Raw genomic sequence first — 20955 nt, forward strand, 5'->3', positions numbered from 1 at the left:
TCTTCCTTCCTTCCCTTCCCTTCCTTTTCCTTTTCCTTTCTCTTTTCTTTTGCCAACAGGGATTGAACCTGGCAGTGCTTCAGTGCTTAACCGCTGGGCAACATCCACTGTCCCTTTTGGTGTTTTATTTTGATACAGGGTCTTGCTAAATTGCTGAGAATTCACTAAGTTGCTGAGGCTGGCCTCAAACTTTTGATCCTCCTGCCTCAGCCTCTCAAGTAGCTGAGATTATGGGCATGCGCTAGTATGCTGGCAGTCTAGGAATTTCTTTGTGAGAGAGCAGCTATAGACCAAGTGCAATTCTCTGGAGAAAGCAGAAGCTATGACCTAAGATAGATGGAAACTCACAATAGCTGGGGGTAGGGTATGCCACCTGATTGAGGGAATCTGGATGGGTGATCAATGGCATCTACCATATGGCTTATGAAAGACCAGATCAAAATAAAAGTATTATGTTTTCTTTTTTTATGTTGAAAAAAAGGTGTATTTAGAATTAACCAGCTAGACTCTGTTCAGATCCCAATTTTGTTGGCAACATTCAAAACATCATAATCAGGGACACTGGTGGAACATATCCCTTCTCTCTGTCACGGCTGTTCAGGGTGTTGACCTTGGCCACATTAATGTCAAAAAGCTTCTTGACAGCCTGTTTGAGCTGGTATTTGTTGGCCTTGACATCCACAATGAACACAAGACTGTCATTGTCTTCTATCTTCATGGTCCACTCAGTGGTTAGGGGGAAGTTGATGGCATAGAAGTCAAGCTTGTTTTGCCTGGGAGCGCTCTTCCCAGGGTATTTGGGCTGCCAGAAAGTAGGTAACATATGGATCTTCTTTTTGTGTCTGTAGATGCCTTTCAATACTGCCTTCTTGGCCTTCAAAGCCTTTGCTTTGACTCCAGCTTTAGGAGGTGTAGGAGCTTCCTGCTTTGTTTTTGGTGCCATCTTGGTGGAAAAGGTAATACTGTTTTCTTTATAAACCCATATCAAATACTGCTATTTATTTCCCAATATGCATCCTCTCCTACTTCTTTTACCAAAAAGAAAAACAGGATAATTTAGCTATCCAGAATAAAAACCACATTTCTCAGACTCCCTTCTAACTATGCACAGCTACAAGTAATTAGGTTTTGAACACCAGATGATGGTAGACACATCATATGGAAGTTTCTAGGGATCTTCCTTAAAAGACAGCAGGTGTCAACTTTTTAAATTTTTTTTTTTTTTTAATTTAAAGACAGGGTCTCACTGAGTTGTGTAGGGCCTCACTAAGTTGCTGAGGCTGGCTTTGAGCTCATAATCCTCCTGCCTCAGCATCCTGAGCTGCTGGGATTACAGGTATGTACTACTATGACCAGCTGGTGTTACTTTTTGTTCCTTCTTTGCCCTTTCCTTTATCCTACTGACTTGAATGCACATGTGATGGATACAGCAGAAACAGATATCTAGAACTATGAGGTGACCCAGGGAAGGAAGGTTAGCAGGGCCACAGTTAGAAAGGGGGCTTCGATTCCTGAGGTTTCATTGAACCATAGTGAACACACTTTCAACATAGGGAGGTATAACCTACCTGGGTCAACTAATGTGAACAGGGTAAAATCTATTTTGCCACAAATTGCCATGTATTTTGCCTCCAGCAAGAGTATACTCACTTCTACTTCATTCAGAAGATATCAGTGGGGCTGAGGTTGTGGCTCAGTGGTAGACCTCTTGCCTAGCCTGTGTGAGGCACTGGGTTAGATCCTCGACACCACATAAAAATAAATAAAATAAAGGTATCGTGTCAATCTACAACTAAAAAATATTTTAAAAATAAATAAGATATCAGTGTTCATTTCTCCACACCAGTTGTTAATTTTTTAGGGACAGATGTAGCTCAGTGATAGAACACTTGCCTAATACGCATGAGGTCCTGGATTCAATTTCCAGGTTTGCAAAAAATTCTTTTTAAAAAATCATAATCCATAGCCAGGCACAGTAGTGCATGCTAATAATCTCAGTGATTTGGGAGGCTGAGGAAGGAGGATCACAAGTTTGAAGTTAGACTGGGCAATTTAATGAGATCCAGTCTCAAAAAATAAAAAGGGCTGGGAATGGTGCTCAGTGGTAGAGTACCTGTCCAAGCAGCTCTAGGTTCAATCCCTAGATCCAAAAAAGGAAAAAATAATAATGTAGTTCAATTTTTTTTGTTTGTTTGTTTGTTTTTTGGGTGCTGGGGATCGAATCTAGGGCCTTGTGCTTACAAGGCAAGCACTCTACCGACTGAGCTGTCTCCCCAGCCCCTAATGTGGTTCAATTTAATAGGCAGAAAGAAAGTTTAATGTTGTTTCCATTTTCTTTTTCTAGGTTTCTGGTCAACTTTAATGTATTTTCATTTCTTCATGAGCCATTTGTATTTCTTTGTAAAGCAGCTGTATCATTTTGCCATTCTCTTTAAGGGTACTTAGATTATTGTAGTGATTTGAGGTGCTCCTAATTTATTTGAAAAAAATTAAATATGCTGATCAAAACAAAAGTTAATGTAATGAACACCTGGGTTCCAATTGCCCAAATGAACAGATGTTGAAATTCTGTTATGTTTGCATCAAATTTTATTAATTAACTAATTAATTAATTTGGCAGTACTGGGGTTTGAAACCTGACACTCTGATACTAAACTACATCCCCAGTACTTTTTTGAGTTTTTATTTTGAGTCAGGGTCTCGCTAAGTTGCCCAGGTTGGCCTCAAATGTGCAATCCTCCTGTCTCAGTCTACTAAGTAGCTGGGATAAGAGGCGTGCACCACTGCACTTGGCTAATATTTTTTAAAGAATATTTTTAGTTGTAGATGGACACAATACCTTTCTTTTATTTATTTTTTTATGTGGTACTAAGGTTCAAACCCAGTACCTTATAGGTGCTAGGCAAGTACTCTATCACTGAGCCACAACTCCAGCCCACTTGGCTAATATTTATAGCAAATAAATTGCAAGCATCTAAATTAAATATTCTTTCTTTAGTTTAATTTTCTGACCATTTTAGTTAACCATTTCTTATCATTTACTTATAAAATTCCTTGTAGAAGAATGTAGAAGAATCCATGTATGTATGATATGTCAAAATACATTCAGCTGTCTTGTATAATTAAAAAGAACAAATAAAAAATAAAAGTAAAAAATTCCTTATAGATATACCTATGTTCATTTTCATTGTAACATCCATTCAACAGTGGTTACATCTAACTTATTTCATTCTTTTGTTCATTGAACATTTTGTTAGAAAATCTGCTCAACATTTGTATAATGAGCCAGTATACTGCACATGTCCTTTCAAATTTGGTTTGTTGAAGCAAATATCTCTCATGGCATGACTTGCTTTTCCATTCTTTGAGATTATGTTGCTTCTCTTTCAAAATTGTGGTGGCATTCTACTCTAAGCTACATTCCCAGCCCTTTTTATTTATTTTTTAAGTTTTGATACAGGTTCTTGCTAAATTGCTGAGGCTGGTCTAGAACTTGAGGTCATCCTGCCTCAATTTCCCAAGTAGCTGAGATCATAGATGTGTGCCCTTACATGTTGCATCTATTGATCAATAACTGTCAATAGGGACCCAGCTCAATGTTAGAGCACTTGACTAGCATGGGCAAGTCCTTGAGTCCAATCCCAGGCACTGGCTGGTGGGGGAAAAAAAACAAAAAACTTTTAAAAAGTGCTGTCTAGCTGGCTCGGAGAAGTTGCCTGGACATCCTGCCTTAGGTTCCCTCTCCCCTCCCTGCTCCTCCTTCTCTTTTTCTCCTCCTCCTTCTTCTATAGTGCAGGAGGTGGAACCTAAGGCTTGGCACATGCTAAGAAGGCTGTTATGGTTTGGATGTGAGCTGTCCCCCAAAAGCTCATGTGTGAAACAATGCAAGGTTTATAGGAGAAATGATTGGGTTATGAGAGCCTTAACCCAATCAGTAAATTAATCACCTGATGGAATTACTTGAGTGGTAATTGAAGGCAGGTGGGGTGTGGTTGCAGGAGGTGGGGCACTGGGTTTGTGACTTTGGGGTATATGTTTGTATTTGGCAAATGGAGACCTCCCTCTCTGCCTTCTGATCATCATGTGAGCTGCCTCCCTCTGCCACACTCTTCTGCCATAATGTTCAGTCTCACCTTGAGCCCTGAGGAATGGAACCAGAATGGAGCCTGCTATCTATGGACTGAGACCTCTGAGAACCGTGAGCCCTCAAATAAACCTTTCCTTCTCTACAGTTGTTATGATCAGGTCTTTAGTCACAGCAGCGAAAAAGTTGACTACAACACAGGCACAATATCACTGACCTACATTCCCAGGCCCCTGCCTTTCCAATTTTGACTTCTGTTTCTGAAACCCCTCCCCACACATGCTGAATGGAGGTCAAAGCCTTGAGTCTCCCCATGATCTAACTGTTATGGGGATCCACATACCAGTGCCATGGGGAGATGTCAAGTGCAGATGTCATTGTCCTCCCTCTCCCTCCAGAGCTGGTGGAGAGAGGAAGGATTCTGCTGACCAGAATCTGATGTCTTTACCATTTAAGTGATGCAGTGACTTACAGTGTGATGAGACCTAAAAAGAAGGCCAGACCCCCTAAAAAAAATGCTGTCTGCTGACAAAAAAGAACATTATCATCAATTTTTATTCTTTTCCTATTCAACACTGAACTTAATTTAACTTGTTCCCATGCTAGTATTAGAAGGGTATTTAGTAATATCTGTATAAAAAAATAAAATTCTTGGAGCTGGGCATGTAGCTCAGCAGTAGAGCACTTACCTAGCATGTACTTGGCCCTGGGTTTGATCCCTAGCACCTCATAAATAAATGAAATTCTTTATGGGATGAAATTCAACTTTAAAAGTAGTCATGACAGTGTGGGACAAGCCTGGCTTCACAGATCCGTCTGGGAGACCTGCCTCCAGGACCCTCCCAGAGCTGCTCTTTGGAGTGCGAAGAAGGGCACTTCAGGAGCAACACCCAGCTGGGGAGGATGATTGAAATTGCCAGGCTGCTCCACATCAGCCTGAGGAAGGAGAAGAAGGAAAAGACAGGCCTGTGTGAGAAGCACAACGAGGTCCTGACCCTTTTTTGTGAGGAGGACCTGGAGCTGTTGTGTGCTCTGTGTGCTCAGCCCCCTGACCACCAGGGCCACTACGTGAGGCCCATCAAGGAGGCTGCCTCTCACCACAGGAAAAAGCTTCAGAGTTACATGGAGTCCCTGAAGAGGCAAGTGGCAGATGTTCGAAAATTACTAGTCACCCAGGACCAAAAACAGTTAGAACTAAGAGAGAGGGTGGAACACCAGAGACAGAAATTATCCTCCGAATTTGAGTATCCTGAACCAATTTGTTGAAAATGAGCAACAAGCAGTTATATCAAAGTTAGCAAAAGAGGAGAGGGACATTGAAAGGAAACTCAACGAAAACAAGAGGGCATTTTCAAACCACATTTCCAAGATCGAGGGTCTAATAACGGAGGTGGCAGAGAAGAGCATGATGTCAGAAGTGAAATTGTTGACAGATATCAAGAGCATCTTCCACAGGTGTGAGAGCCTCAAATCCCCAGCTCTCTTTTCCTTCCGGTTAAGGAAAGAAAGATGCAGTCTTCCTTTGCAGTTTTCAGCTCTAAAGAAAATAAGAAGTTGAGAGAGGAAGTTACTCTGGATCCCGAGACAGCGCATCCTAATCTGCTTGTGTCTGAGGATAAAAAGTGTGTGACTTTCATTCAGAGAGAGGAACTTGTTCATCTGGATTCAGTGAGATTCATGGCTTATCCAGTGGTTCTGGGTTCAGAGGGATTCAGTTCTGGTCGGCATTACTGGGAAGACAAGCCTGAATGGACTGTGGGGGTTTGTCAAGACTCCATTTCCAGAAAGGGGAAATGGCCACTGTCAAGTCTGAGCAGATGCTGGATGATTCAGCTGCACAATGGTGTTTATGTGGTGCACTGTGCACCCAGTCACTCTCTGGCTAATGGAAAAGCCCACATGGATTGGCATTTATCTGGACTATGAGTTGGGTGAGATTTCCTTTTACAGTGTGAATGACAGGTCCCACATCCATTCTTTCATGGATACATTTTCTGAAGCATTGAAGCCTTATTTTGGTATTGGCTATGACTCAAAACCTCTTACTATCTGTGAAGTAGCAGACTGTGAAGGGTGAGCTTAGACATTGCTTCATCTTCTTCCTGCCTTTTATGGATAAATATTAGTGAATATAGCAATTTTTTGTTTTCTATTTTGAGATGAGAGTTTCACAATGTTGCCCAAGCTGGTCTCCAGCTCTCCCTGTCTCCTACCTCAGTCTCCTGAGTAGCCGGGATTACAGCTGCACACCACCATGCCTGGTCAGCATCAATGATTTTTTTTTGTACCAGGGATTGAACCCAGGGGTACTTAACCACTGAGTCACAAATCCAGCCCTTAGTGAGACAAGGTCTCACTAAGTTGCTTAGGGCTTCTCTAAATTATTGAGGTTGGCTTTGAATTTTTGATCTTCCCACCTCAGCCTCCTGAACCACTGGGATTACAGACATGAACCACTGTGCCTGGCTACAATTTTTAAAAATACTTAAAACTAGCAGCTGACTGGTAGTGCTTGCCTAGCATCCATGAAGTCCTGGATTCAATCCGTAGTGTGACTAAGGAAAACACACACACACATAACTTTTACTGAGTTTTTCTTTGTTTTGTTTTGTGCCAAGATCTCTGTGTTGTGCCGGCTGGTCTTGAATTGGTGGCCTCAAGTGATCCTCCCACCTCAGCCTCCCAAAGTAGTTGGGACTACTAGTTTGGCAGGCATTACCACTGCCAGCGTTTTTTTCTTTTTCATTTTGCTTCAATAGCAACAGATGCTGCGGGAACTGACAGATGTGGTGATGACCTGTGTTTCTAGAATTTTAAGATGTGAGTATAAAATTATAAATTTGAAACTAAAATAAATTTGGTATAGATTCATGTTTTTGCACACCTGTACACTTATTTATTTTATCAGTACCTTGGAAATTCCAAGACATCACTGTGGGTGACAATTTTCCTAGGGTCTTCTGTTCCTCATGGGTTAGGAGCAAGGCAACAATTACTCCAGACCATTTAAAGGCTATTTTAAGAGGAGCATACTTGGAAGGAACCTGTCACCCAGAGCAAGGAGTGGGTTTGTTTTACAGAACAATAAAGATTGGGTTGGTAGAGTTCTTGCCTAAAGTGTGTGAGATTCTGGATTCCGTCCCAGGCAGCACAAAAAATAAAATAAAAAAAAAAAAAAAAAAAAAGTAGTCATGACAAGTGCTGTATTAATTATCCACATCAAGTTAGAATGTCTTCTCATTCATAAATAATATTGTCTCTTTAAAAAACAGTCTTGACACTTAAAGGGATACATTTTTTTCATTGATTATTTCTTTAATACATTCAACAATTCCTTAAGCAATGAAGTACTTCAATACACTGTTCTTTTTCTTTCACTTTATGTAATCCTATTACTAATAATATATTGTGGTCAACAAATAGGAAATAAACAGGTTTATTTCAATTAGTTATTTTAAAAGCCAATAAGACTTTTGGAGGTCTTTTCTTAGAAATCTAATATCAGTGTTTCAAATAAACTGAGGATTCTCTCCACTCCATATGTTAAAGAAAGCTAAGACATTTTGTGTTTGTTTGTTGGTACTAGGCATCACACTTAGGGGTCCTCAACCACTGAGCTATACACTGCAACCCTTTATTTTTTATTTTGAGACAGGGTCTCCCTAAATTGCTTAAATTTGTGATCCTACTGTCCACTGAGATTATAGGCATATGCCCCCATGCTTGACTCGAATGGGGTTTTTTTTTCTAATAGGTTTTTTTTTTTTTGCGGTGCTGGGGATTGAACCCAGGGCCTTGGAACCCAGGGCCTTGTGCATGCGAGGCAAGCACTCTACCAACTGAGCCATATCCCCAGCCCTCTAATAGGTTTTTGAATGCAACAGAATCAAAGAATGTCAAATGCCAAACAAATCACAAAAATCTTTTTTGGGGGGCGGGGGTGAGTACCAGGGATTGAACTCAGGGTCCCTGGACCACTGAACTACATCCCTACTCCTATTTTGTATTTTATTTAAATACAGAGTTCTCACTGAGTTGCTTATTAGCACCTCGCTTTTGCTGAGGCTGGCTTTGAACTTGCAATCCTCCTGTCTCAGCCTCCCGAGCTGCTGGGATTACAAGTGTGTACCACCATACCCAGCCACAAAAATCTTTTAATTGTTCAATTCAAACAATATAAATGCTGACATAAGAGAATAATTTCATGACAATTGTTTCATAATCAACAGAAAGGACAACAGATTGTTTCAGAGCAACAGTATTCACAACGTGAGCAAGACACTCAGTTTCCACAGGATTATTCAAGCTTTACTTCAACTTTGAATAAACATTGTGTGAATGCCTACTGAAATTTTATTTGTATTGTCTCAATCAAAAACAGTAAATTTTTCTCATTAATTCCCAGTTCCATAAGAGAATCTCTTATTTCTGAATGGTCTGGAAGGAATTTTACTCAAAACAGCCTTACAAGCAAGTCTTTTTCACTAGAAAGATATTGTATAAGGGGAAATTTTTCTACATTGTGATTACTTGCATCTATAGCTATTCTATAAAAAAGGTGAGGCGTTTAGAGCTTTATAATCACTGCAGCGGTAAATGGAGTTATTACAGTTTTAATTATTGCAATATATTTTGTCGTGGCATCTGAAAATTTGCTTGTAATTTTGGAAATAGAAAATACTCTGGTTGCTGGGTGCGGTGGTGCATGCCTGTAATCCCAGTGGCTCAAGAAGCTGAGGCATGAGGATTCCAAGTTCAAAGCCAGACTTAGTAAATTAGTGAGACCTTAAGCAACCTAGTGAGATCCTGTCTCAAAATAAAAAAATATAGGGCGCGCTGCCGACTGCCGGAAGGGAGGGTAGACCAGTACTGTTTGTTTACTCCTGGGGTTGTCACATCATGGCTGAAAATGACACAGATAGAAACCAGATTGAGAAACTCCTACAAAGAGTACAAGAATTGGAGCAGGAGGTGCAAAGGCTTAAGAAAGAACAGGACAACATTAAAGATTCAACTGTTAGAGAAGATTCTTCAGGATCTGGAAAAGCTAAGCATGCATTTGACTTCAATGCTCATGGCAAAAGACATGTAGCCCTAAGAATAGCTTATTTGGGCTGGGGATACCAGGCCTTTGCTAGTCAGGAAAACACAAACAATACCATTGAAGAGAAACTATTCAATGCTTTAACCAAGACTCGACTAGTAGAAAGCAGACAGACATCCAGCTATCACTGGTGTGGGCGAACAGACAAAGGAGTTAGTGCCTTTGGACAGGTGATTTCTCTTGACCTACTTTCTCAGTTTCCAAGGGGCAGGGATTCAGAGGTTCTTAATTTAAAAGAGGAAGCCAATGATGCTGCTAAAGAGATCCGTTACACCCACATTCTCAATCGGGTGCTTCCTCCAGACGTCCTATACTGGCCTGGGCCCCTGTGGAACCTAGTTTCAGTGCTAGGTTTAGCTGTCTTGAGCAGACATACTGCTATTTTTTCCCTCGTGCTGATTTAGATATTATAACAATAAATTTTGCAGCTCAGAAGTATGTTGGCACCCATGATTTCAGGAATTTGTGTAAAATGGATGTAGCCAATGGAGTGATTAATTTTCAAAGGACTATTCTGTCTGCTCAAGTATAGCTAGTGAGCCAAAGCCTGGGTGAGAAGAGGTGGCAAGAACCTTTGCAGTTATGTCAATTTGAAGTGATTGGCCAGGCATTCCTTTATCATCAAGTCCGTTGTATGATGGCTATCCTCTTTCTGATTGGCCAAGGATTGGAGAAGCCAGAGATTATTGATGAACTACTGAACATAGAAAGAAATCCCCAGAAACCTCAATATAGTATGGCTGTAGAATTTCCTCTAGTGTTGTACGACTGTAAGTTTGAAAATATTACATGGATCTATGATCAGGAGGTTCAGGAATACAATATTACTCACCTACTATGGGCTAATCATGCTGTCAAAACTCACATGTTATATAGTATGCTACACGGACTGGACTCTGTTGTGTTACCCTGTGAGACAGGACCAAAGATGGATGGAACAATAGAGTGGAGAGACATAAAGCCCTCTGTCATAAAGCAGACCAGTGCCTTTGTAGAAGGAGTGAAAATGGGCACGTATAGACCCCTCATGGATCGTCCTAAATGCCAAGGTTTGGAATCTCAGATCCAGTATTTTGTACGCAGAGGACGCATTGAACACCCACATTTATTCCATAAAGAAGAAACAAAAGCCAAAAGGGACGTAATGACACACTAGAGGAAGAAAATACTGTTTTGGAGAAACCAACCAAGAGGGTCTGCATAGATGCAGAAATTAAAAGCATCATTTAATCACAGATAACTCACCAGGATCTAGGGAGCAACAACCAGCTAGAGGTAGGTAGTAGAAATGAAATTTAAAGAAAAAAAAAATTTCAAGAAGTCTTAGCAATTCTGATGAGTAGTTTTTTGGGGGAGGGGGGTGGGAAGAAAGCTATATTAAGGAAGTTCTTGATTAAACAGGAAAAAGTTCAGACATTCTGTCATCCCTGTCCAAAAGGAGTAAGAGATGAAAGAAGCAAAACTCACTTGTAGCTAGGCATGGAGGTGCCTACCTGTGATCCCAGGTACTCGGGAGGCTGAGGCTGGCAAGTTTGAGGCCAGCTTTGGCAATTTAGCAAGAACTTGTATGAAAAAATTTTAAAAAGTACAAAGGTGATGTAGTTCAGTGGTAAAGCAGCCTACGGTTCAATCCCGAGTACTAGAAGGGGTAGAGGAAGCAATTGTAATTTCTGTATACCTGGAAGCCTTGTGTACAAATTCATTAAAACCTGATCCTGCAAGTGAAAATAAATAAATAAATAAATAAATAAATAAATAAAAATAAAAAAATATATAAAGGGCTGGGGCTGTAGCTTGGTGGTTAAATGCCTCTGGGTTCAAGACAGGAGTACCAACAAACAAACTTCAGGTAACAGGGTATTCAAAGAATCATTTGACTGAAGACAATAGTGTAGGAAGCCATTACAACTTCTACTGTTATTATTTTACCTTTATTGGAATCTCAATAAAAAATTTGTTATTTTAGGCCTGGTGCAGTGGTCCACACCTGTAATCCTAGTGACTTGGGGGCTGAGGCAGGAGGATCATGAGTTGAAAGCCAGCCTCAGCAATTTAGGGAGGTCCTAAGCAACTTAGTGAGACCCTGTCTCTAAATAAAATATTAAAAGGGTGGGGATGTGGCTTAGTGGTTAAGTGGTTCTGGGTTCAATCCCTGGTAACAACAACAACAACAAAAGTTCTTTTTATGATTTCCTTTGGTACAAGTTGAAGGAATCCCCTATCTTTTATGCTTAGCTGTTAGCATAGGCTGCTTTTTATCTGACTTTCCACCATTTTTAATATTGAATGATTACTTGCATGTTTCACAAAGAACTGAAAATGAATATTTCCCTTATTCAAAAGTGCAGTATTTAGAACATTCATCAGGAGCCAAGGGTGGTAGTACACACCTGTAATTCCAGTGACTTGGGAGGCTGAGGCAAGAGCATCAGAAGTTTGAGACCAGTCTCAGTAACTTGATGAGACTCTGTCTCAAAATTAAAAGAAATGCAGGGGTGCTGGGGATGTAACTCAGTGGTAGAGTGCCCTGGGTTCAGTTCCCAGTATGAGAAAAAACAAAAAACAATAAACAAAAGAAAAAGAAAACTCATCATGAAATTGACTTTCCTTTTTTTTTTTTTTGGCAGGTGAAATTAACTCAAATATATTATTCAGTTCAATGCATCTAAAATATGACCTCAAAAAAAAAAATAACAGAATGAATCAAACAACATTACCCTATGATTTATGATTACACAAATGGTATGCCTTGACTCCATGTACAAACAGAGAAACAACATGTATCCCATTTGTTTACAATAAAAATAAATAAATTAATAAATAAAATATGACCTCAACATATAATCAGTGTAAAAATGTGATTTTTTAAAAGTACACATCAATTTCTTTGGGAGCAGGAAAAACGTGAACATTTCAGAGTAATCCCAGTAAAGTAATATGTGGTATTGAAAATTTTTTCATTATCTTTTTTTTTGACAATGATAAAAAATTTAAATTTTTTCATACACTTATATAGTGTAATAATGTCTGTCTCATTCTACCGTCCTTCCCATCCCCACCACCCCACCCCTATCGTCACTCCCCGGCGCTATGGATCGGAATCAACCTTCGGTTTTTTGGGAGTGGCTTATTTCACTTTGCATGATATTCTATAGGTCCATCAATTTACCTGCAAATGCCATAATTTCATTCTTCTTTAAGGCTGAGTAATATTCCATTGTGTATATGTACCATATTTTCTTTATCCATTCATCTTTTGTAGGGCACCTGATGAAGATCTAGGACTACTTTTTCTTCTATTAGGCACAGGGTCTCTGTTCCAGTGCCTAAGTCTTTGATCTGCTTTGAGTTGAGTTTTGTGCAAGGTGAGAGATAGGGGTTTAATTTCATTTTGTTACATATGGATTTCTAGTTTTCCTAGCACCATATGTTGAAGAGGCTATCTTATCCCCATTGGATGCTTTTGGCACCTTTCTCTAGTATGAGATGACTGTATTTATGTGGGTTTGTCTCTGTGTCTTCTGTTCTGTACCATTGGTGTACATGTCTGTTTGGTACCAATACCATGCTGTTTTTGTTACTATTGCTCTGTAGTGTAGTTTAAGTTCTGGTAGTGTGATGTCTCGTGCTTCACTCTTCTTGCTAAGAATTGCTTTGGTTATTCTGGGTCTCTTATTTTTCCAAATGAATTTCATGGTTGCTTTGTCTGTTTCTATGAAGAATGCCATTGGGATTTTGATAGGATTTGCATTGAATCTGTACTATGATAGGATTTGCATTGAATTTTGGTACTATGGCCAGTTTGAAAATATTAATTCTTCCTATCCAAGAGCATGGGAAATCTTTCAGTCTTCTAAGGTCTTCTTCAATTCTTTCTTTAGTGTTCTGTAGTTTTTATTGTAGAGGTCTGTCACCTCTTTTGTTAGATTGATTCCCAAGTAGTCTTTTTTGAGGTTGTTGTGAATGGGGTAGTTTTCCTAATTTCCTAATTGCAGTGAATTTGTCACTTATGTATAGAAATGCACTTGATTTGTGGGTGTTAATTTTATATCCTGATACTTTGGTGAATTCATTTATGAGTTCTAGAAGTTTGTGGCGGAACATTTTGGGTCGTTTAAATTTAGAATCATGTCATTGGAAAATAGCAATAGTTTGAGTTCTTTTCCTATTCGTATTTCTTTAATTTCTTTTGCCTGATTGTTCTGGCTAGAATTTCAAGGACTATGTTGAACAGAAGTGGTGAAAGAGGGCATCCCTGTCTTATTCCAGTTCTTAGAAGGAATACTTTCAATTTTTCTCCATTTAGAATGATGTTGACCATGGGCTTAGCAGAGATAGCTTTTACAAAGTTGAGGTATGTTCCTACTATCCCTAGTTTTTATAGTGCTTTGAACATGAAGGTGTGCTGTATTATGTCAAATGCTTTTTCTGCATCTATTGAGATAATCATATTCTTTAAGTCTATTAATGTGATGTATTAAGTTTATTGATTTCCATATGTTGAACCAACCTTGCATTCCAGGGATGAACCCCACTTGATCGTGGTGCACTATTTTTTAAATATGTTTTTGTATGCAATTTGACAGAATTTTATTGAGAATTCTTGCATCTATGTTCATTATGGATATTGGTCAGAAGTTTTCTTCCCTTAATGAGTCTTTGTCTGGTTTTGGTATAAGGGTAATACTAGCCTCATGGAATGAGTTTGGAAGGATTCCCTCCTTTTCTATTTCATGGAATAATTTGAGAAGTATTGGTGTTAATTTTTCTTTGAAGGTCTTGTAGAACTTGTCTGAGAATATGTCTGGTCCTGGGCTTTTCTTGGTTGGTAGGCTTTTGATGGAGTCTTCTATTTCATTGCTTGAAGTTGATCTGTTTAAATTGTATATGTCCTGCATCAGTTTGGGTAGATAATATGTCTAGAAATTTGTTGCTGTCTTCAAGTTTTTCTATTTTATTTGAGTATAAATTTTCAAAATAGTTTCTAATTATCTTCTGTATTTCAGTAGTATCCATCATGATATTTTTTTTGTTATTAATTTTAGTAATTTGAATTTTCTCTCTTTCTCTTTGTTAGTGTGGCTAAGTGTTTATCAATTTTTAAAAAATTTTTCAAAGAACCAGCTTTTTGTTTTGTTAATTTTTTCAATTTTTCTTTGTTTCAGTTCATTGATTCAGCTCTGATTTTAATTATTTCCTGTCTTCTGCTGCTTTTGTTGTCAATTCATTCTTCTTTTTCTAAGGCTTTGAGATGTAATGTTAGGTCATTTATTCTTTTAATGAATGAGCTCAATGCAGTTAATGTTCCTCTTAGCACTGCCTTCATGGTGTCCCAGAGATTGTGATACGTTGTATCGCTATTCTCACTTACCCTGATATCCCTGATATTTTTCAATTTCATCCCTGATTTCTTCTTTTTTTTTTTTTTCACGGTGCTGGGGATCGAACCCAAGGCCTAAGCACTCTACCGACTAAGCTATCTCCCCAGCCCTGATTTCTTCTTTTATCCATTCAGCATTCAGTAGCATGCTATTTAGTCTCCAGGTATTGGAGTAGCTTCTATTTTTTATTTTATTGTTGATTTCTAGTTTCATTCCATTATGATCTGATAGAATTCAGGGTAGTATTCCTATTTTTTGTACTTTTTTTAGGAGATGAGTCTCTTGCAGACAGCATATTGTTGGGTCTTTTTTTTTTTAATCCAATCTGCCAGTCTATGTCTTGTGATTGATGAGTTTAGGCCATTGACATTCAGAGTTATTATTGAGATATGATTTGTATTCCTGGTCATTTTGGTTTATTTTGGTTATTAACTTGACTTAGTTTCTCCTTTGATTGACCTTTCCTTTCACGTAGTTTCTCTCTTTTGTTGGTTTTCACTGCTTTTTTTCATTTCCTCCTCATGGGATATTTTGCTGAGAATGTTCTGTAGTGCAGGCTTTCTAGTTGTAAATTCTTTTAACTTTTGTTTATCATGGAAGGCTTTTATTTCATCTTCAAATCTGAAGCTTAATTTTGCTGGATATAAAATTCTCAGTTGGCATCCATTTCCTTTTGGGGCTTGATACATGTTATTCCAGGACCTCCTGGCATTGAGTGTCTGGGTTGAGAAAGCAGCTGAGATCCAAATTGGTTTCCCCCTATATGTACTTTGATTTTTTTCTCTTGTAGTCTTTAAAATTCTATCTTTATTCTGTATGTTAGTGATTGTCATTATAATGTGACTTGGTGTTGGTCTGCTGTAATTTTGTACATTTGGGGTCCTGTAAGCCTGTTGTATTTGATTTTCCATATCATTCTTGAGATTTGGTAAGTTATCTGATATTATTTCATTGAAAAGATTGTGCATTCCTTTGGTTTGTATCTCCGTGCCTTTGTTTATTCTGATAAATCTTAAATTTGATCTTTTCATGTTATCTCATATTTCTTGGAAATTCTGTTCATGTTTTCTTACCATCTTCTCTGTATGGTCAACTTTATTTTCAAGAGTATATATTTTCACTTAATTGTCTGAGGTTCTGTCTTCCAAGTGGTCTAGTCTGTTGGTGATACTTTTCATTGAAATTTTAATTTGGTTTATTATTTCCTTCATTCTGAGAATTTGATTCCTTTTTATAATCTCTGCCTCTTTATTGAAATGATCTTTCACTTCCTGTATTTTCTCTCCAAAACAATCCTTTATTTCAAAGATCAATTTAACTATGTTTTTTCTAAACTCCTTCTCTGACATTTCTTCTACTGTGTTGTCTATGGATTCTATTGTTGGAACATCTTCACTTGTTTGAGGCACTTTGTTCCCTTGGTTTTTCATGTTGTATGTCTTCTCATCTAGAGGTATGGAGCTGAGGCAGTACAGATTCTACCCTGTAGTCTTATAGTGTCCCTGAAGTCTTCCAGTACCTCACCTTTAAGGAGGAGACCAATATTAACAGCACCCAATGCAAACAATATGCCACCTTAAACCAAATTGCCCCTATTATGGCATATACAGTTTTGTCACAATAGAAATGAAGTGTTCAATTATTGTCTACAATATAAACAGTAAGTTTGGTAAAAGGGCTTACCGTTTCAAATGATGGACAATGAGAGAATAGAAGTAATATAAGATGTGATGTTTATGAGGGAGAGGAAGAGAAGACAGAGGTAAAAATTTGTAGTAAGTGTGAGGGAGGAATTAATGGATGTTGGCTATTAGTATGAGAAAAGTGAGAAAGAGAATCCAGGGAGACAGGTGAGAAAAAAATATGCACAGATTAAAAAAAAAAGTAAAAATATAAGGACACACAAAACTGTCATGTACTATTCAGACATCCCATTTCTCAATAAACTGATGCATGAAAAATACTTGGATTCAAAGATGGTAGGGGTATGAGAGAGGTGAAAAAAGAAAAAAAAGGAGGAAAGTCTGAATGGAAAATTGAATGATTGCTTCCGTTGGCATTCAAAAATGTTCTTAGCTTCCCTTCTCCTCCGAGAAGTGGGGTTGTCTGAAGTTTCATGTTAGCTCAGTCCAGTGGGTGTCAGACTGGTTGGGTGGGTGAGCTGATAGCAAGATGCTCTCACAGCCTCTTACAGTTTTCCCACCCATTGTAGCTGGCCCCTTCCGTCCCTGCACACTTTAGGACTCACTGAACTAGAGAGAGCCCAGTTTTCTCCAGTTTCTTCAACCTGTGCTCCCCCCAGGGAACTGCCCCTAGTCTCTGGTTTTCCACGGGCCTGCCAGATCCAGACTGTCCCACACATACTCAGCTGCAATCTGATGGACCTGGGTTTCAGGTTCTCTAGGCCCTGTCTTGCTGCGGTCCCAAAATCTCAATGCCCTTTCAACTTGGGATCACCGGGGATGCACTCACACAAAGGAGAGAACTTGCAAAGAGGCAGCCAGATGGCAGCCAACTACCACACCAAGCAGAAAGACCTCAGGTGCAATCAGACCTGCAGGTACTCCAATATATCCAGGTCCTGGACTGAGTTCAGAGGAGACCACACCCCAAGATGCCAGTGGCTGCAGCAACAAACCTGCAGGCCCTGGCTGTTGTCCCAAGATGGTGGCAGCTGCATGTAACCAAACGTGTGGGTACTGTGACAATATGGACTTCCAGGCAACAGCAGGCAGCAGGAGATCTGCTTGCGGTCTGCAGGTGGTCTGCAGGCTAATGGTGGACAACTGGCAGGTGGACAGTGGGCAGTGGGCGATGGGTAGGTGAGAGGTTGGCTCAGTGGTAAAGCATCCTTGGGTTCAATCCCCAGTACCAAAACCAACCAACCAACAAAAACTGGGCTAGTGCTGTAACTCAGTAGCTCACCCCTGAGTTCAATCCCCAGTACTGGGGGATGGGTGGGGAGAAAAAAATGAAAGGACAATCCATGATATGGGAGAAAAATTTCACAAATCATATACCTGATTAGTGACTTGTATCTCGACTATATAAGGAGTTATTAGAACTTAATAACAAAATCACAGATAACCCAATAAAAATGGACAAAAGATTTGAACAGACATTTCTCCAAAGAAGATAAAAATAGCTGGGTGTGGTAGTGCACACCTGTAATTCCAGCAGCTCTGGAGGCAGAGGCAGGAGGATCAAAATTTCAAAAACCAGCCTTAGCAAAAGCAAGGCACTAAGCAACTCAGTGAGACCCTATCTCTAAATAAAATACAAAAAAGGGTTGGGGATGTGGCTCATTGGTGGCATGCCCCCAAGTTCAATCCCTGTACCAATAAGTAAATAAATAAAAATTTAAAAATTTTAAAAAATGCTTGGCATCTTTAGCTATCCTGGAAATGGAAACCCAAGCCACAATGAGACACCACTTCTTATCTGCTGAGATTACTTCAACCAAAGAGATAATAATAAGTGTTGGGAAAATGTGCAGAAATTTGAACCCTCAGACTTTGCTAGTAGGAATAGAAATGGTGCTCTTTCTTTGGAAAACAGTTTGGAATTCCTCAAAATATTAAAGTGTTTTCATGTGATCTAACAATCTACTCCTAAGCATATACCCAAGAGCACTGAAAATGTATATCTATGCAAAAATTTATAACAAAGTTCATAATAGCATTAGCTAAAAAATAGCAAAAAAAAAAATAATAATCCAAATATCCATTAACTGATAAATGGATAAGTACAGTGTGGGGTATTCATAAGATGGAATTTTTTCAAACATAATAAGGAAAAGGAAGAAAATTCTGATCCATACTACAACACGGACAAACCTTATAAAAATTATGTTAATTGGAAGAAGCCAGTCACAAAAGACCACATAGTGTATGATTCTGATTTTATTAGATGCTCATAATAGGTAAATTCAGACAAAGATTGGTGGTTGTCTAGGGCTGGAGTGGTTGAGAAGAAATGGGAAATGAATGCTAATAAGTACAGGGTTTCCTGTTGGGATGATAAAAATGTTCTAAAAATGGCCCAGCATGGTAGCTCAGACCCGTAATTTCAGCAACTCAGGAGATTGAGACAGGAGATCTAAGATTGGAAATCATCCCTCGCAATTTAGCAAGAACGTCTCAAAATGAAAATGAAAAGGGCTGAGAATGTAACTCAGCGGTAGAGTGCCCCTGGGTTCAATTAATGCGTAGTAACAGGGAGGCGGAGCGAGTTCTAAAAACGATTGTTGCACTTTCAAAAATTGATAGCAGCCACCACAGCAAGAATTGGAAAGGTTTTATTTGACAAGTCTCATTAGCTTTTATCATTGCATCTGAAACAAATCCAAACTCATACTTAACTATAAATTGGAGTTGAATCTTGAAAGATTTGCAAACTTCCAACTTGTGAGAAAACAACGAATTGAACTCAATGTGATGCAAAAACAAAACCAAAGCCAAAGACGAATTTCTCATCTGCTTGCAAGGGACAGTCTCTGAACAATGCCAGGGCTGTACACAAAAGTTTTGGGAAGTCTGGCCTCTAGGGACTGGTGGTCTTCCAAGAAATTGGCACGTTTAGCAAACGACAGACTCAGCCGTTTTAGTGTGGTTACTTCAGAGAGGCTGCTGAGGACGGGCTTTTAGAAGCCCAGTCACTGGTGTGAGTCAATTGCTCATTGGCTAGTGTCTAGAAACCAAGAGTTGTCAATGACTGGTTGATTTTCAGAAGCACGGGACTGTCACTGATTTACTCTCAGAAGCTGTTGAGGACTGGCTGATTTTCAGAAGCTAAACCCCTGGAGTGAGGCTGTCGCTGATTGGCTGATTTTCAGAGCCTGTGTAGCGATGTGACGTTATCTCTAATGGTGGTTACTTGTTCACCATTGGGATTTGAATTTAAAAAGTCTTTCCCTTTCTTGAATATGAAAAACACGTACCTTAAATTTGTACCATTTGGTCTTCCTTTTAGCGAACTATGCAGGAGACGCCACAGGGATTGTCAAGAGCGTTATACACGGAAGGAGAATTTTCAGCCAGTGCTGTCATTTAAGTGATTGAAACGCCAATTATGGCGGAAAAACAGCTCTAGCGAATTCCTTTAATAGTAAAAAGATGAATGCAGGGAATTTAAAACATCCATGACGCAGGACGAAATCATTTAGTAGATCCTGTACATACAGAACCCTGGCAACCCTATCAATAAAATACTTCCCCAATTTTACAGAGAAAAGGACTGGGGCTTAGTGGGATTATGTTTCTGGTCGTTGGCTCTGCAGTCGGGAAAGGGTCAAACCAGAATCTGGAGAGTAACGAGCCGCGAGGTCCTCCAGGAGCCTGAGCCCCTAACGCTCATATCCTGGGCAGGGCTGGATACGCACTGCAGATCGTAGGCCTGCTAGGAATCTGCGTGCAGATGTGTGCAGCGCGAGTGCGCAATTGATGAGCAGCAGGTGAGAGACCGCAGCGGCGGTACCCGCCCAGGGGACCCGGCGACCAAAGATCAGCGCGGGGGGGTGGCCCAACTCCTGCGACTGCAGCGGAAGGTTTCACTGGAAGGCTGAGCCGGTAGGGCGGGGCCGGAGCGAGGCTCCGCCCCCAGGCGCGTCCGTATGCGTGGCTGGGGGGCGCCGGGCAGAGTCCCTCTGGATTATACGGAGTCTGATAACAGGGCAGAGCGGCTGCCGGGTATCTCTCAAGCGGGGGCCTCCTGCCCACGGCGTCCAGCCCGGCCGCCTCGCAGCCTAAATTGGGCGTGGCCCTGCGGCAGTCCACTGGACCCCCATTCCCGGGCAGTCCTGACGCCCCCGGCCGCGCCCCGGTTGCGTCCGCCCCGCCCCTCGACGTGCCCCCGCGCGCCGCACCCCCTCCCACCCGGCACACCCCTGCGCCCCGCCCGGCCGCAGCGGGCCTGGAGCCGCCCGGCGGGCCTTAGCGACCCTCGCAGCGGCACGGTTCTCCTCCGCAGCCCGCCGCCATGGACGTATACCCCGTGCACCAGCTGGGGCTGCCCCGCTCACGGTTCCCCGGCAGCTCTGGCCGCGCGTCGCCCTCCGTCAGGTACGCGGGCCCGAGGCCGCAGAGGGGCGGCCGGGCGGGGGATGCGGGATGTCGGGGTCCGGCGACGCCTCCCGCCGCAGGGCGTGGCCCGACATGGCTTCCTGGCGGACGATTCTTTAAAACGGCTCCTGGAGGAACGTTTCGCCAGGAAGGCGCCCTCCGTGGAGTCTCCTTAATGGCTTCGCTGCGGACGACCCTCCAACGGTTCCCTGTGGAGACCCCCCCCTATTGTGACATCCTCATCCCGGTAGAACGTTTCCCCCAGGAAAGAGTGCCCTTTGAGAACCCACAGTGGCATCTCCGTGGATAACTCACTCGCCTTGGTCA

At 40.8% G+C, this 20955-nt stretch overlaps 2 protein-coding genes and 2 pseudogenes across 5 annotated transcripts in view; 3 read left to right on the forward strand and 1 right to left on the reverse strand.

The window, feature by feature from the left end:
- Positions 1 to 538: 538 nt before the first annotated feature.
- Positions 539 to 943, reverse strand: LOC306655022 (large ribosomal subunit protein uL23-like; the record flags this gene model as incomplete). The annotated part of the gene is made up of 1 exon (XM_079129175.1): positions 539 to 943. One exon carries the CDS (start codon positions 941 to 943, stop codon positions 539 to 541), a length of 405 nt encoding a protein of 134 aa, XP_078985301.1.
- A 3499-nt stretch (positions 944 to 4442) lies between these two features.
- Positions 4443 to 6161, forward strand: LOC306655365 (tripartite motif-containing protein 75-like; annotated as a pseudogene). The gene is made up of 2 exons: positions 4443 to 4487; positions 4895 to 6161. The product of its transcript is annotated as a tripartite motif-containing protein 75-like (transcript).
- Positions 6162 to 8918: 2757 nt separating this feature from the next.
- Positions 8919 to 10574, forward strand: LOC306655014 (tRNA pseudouridine(38/39) synthase-like; annotated as a pseudogene). Its single transcript has one exon. The product of its transcript is annotated as a tRNA pseudouridine(38/39) synthase-like (transcript).
- Positions 10575 to 18578: 8004 nt separating this feature from the next.
- The window catches only part of DNAAF9 (dynein axonemal assembly factor 9), a 139253-nt gene continuing 136876 nt past the window's right edge, over positions 18579 to 20955 (forward strand). Inside the window, exon 1 of one of the 2 annotated variants that reach the window (XM_079129142.1) lies at positions 18579 to 20628. In XM_079129142.1, coding sequence (XP_078985268.1) covers positions 20546 to 20628 — 83 coding nt within the window. In that variant the 5' untranslated portion in view covers positions 18579 to 20545. The remainder of the gene's footprint in view (positions 20629 to 20955) is intronic. The other variant, XM_079129141.1, reaches the window with a different exon arrangement.

This window comes from Sciurus vulgaris (genome assembly GCF_902686455.1).
Source record: "Sciurus vulgaris genome assembly, chromosome: 2".
NCBI lineage: Eukaryota > Metazoa > Chordata > Mammalia > Rodentia > Sciuridae > Sciurus > Sciurus vulgaris.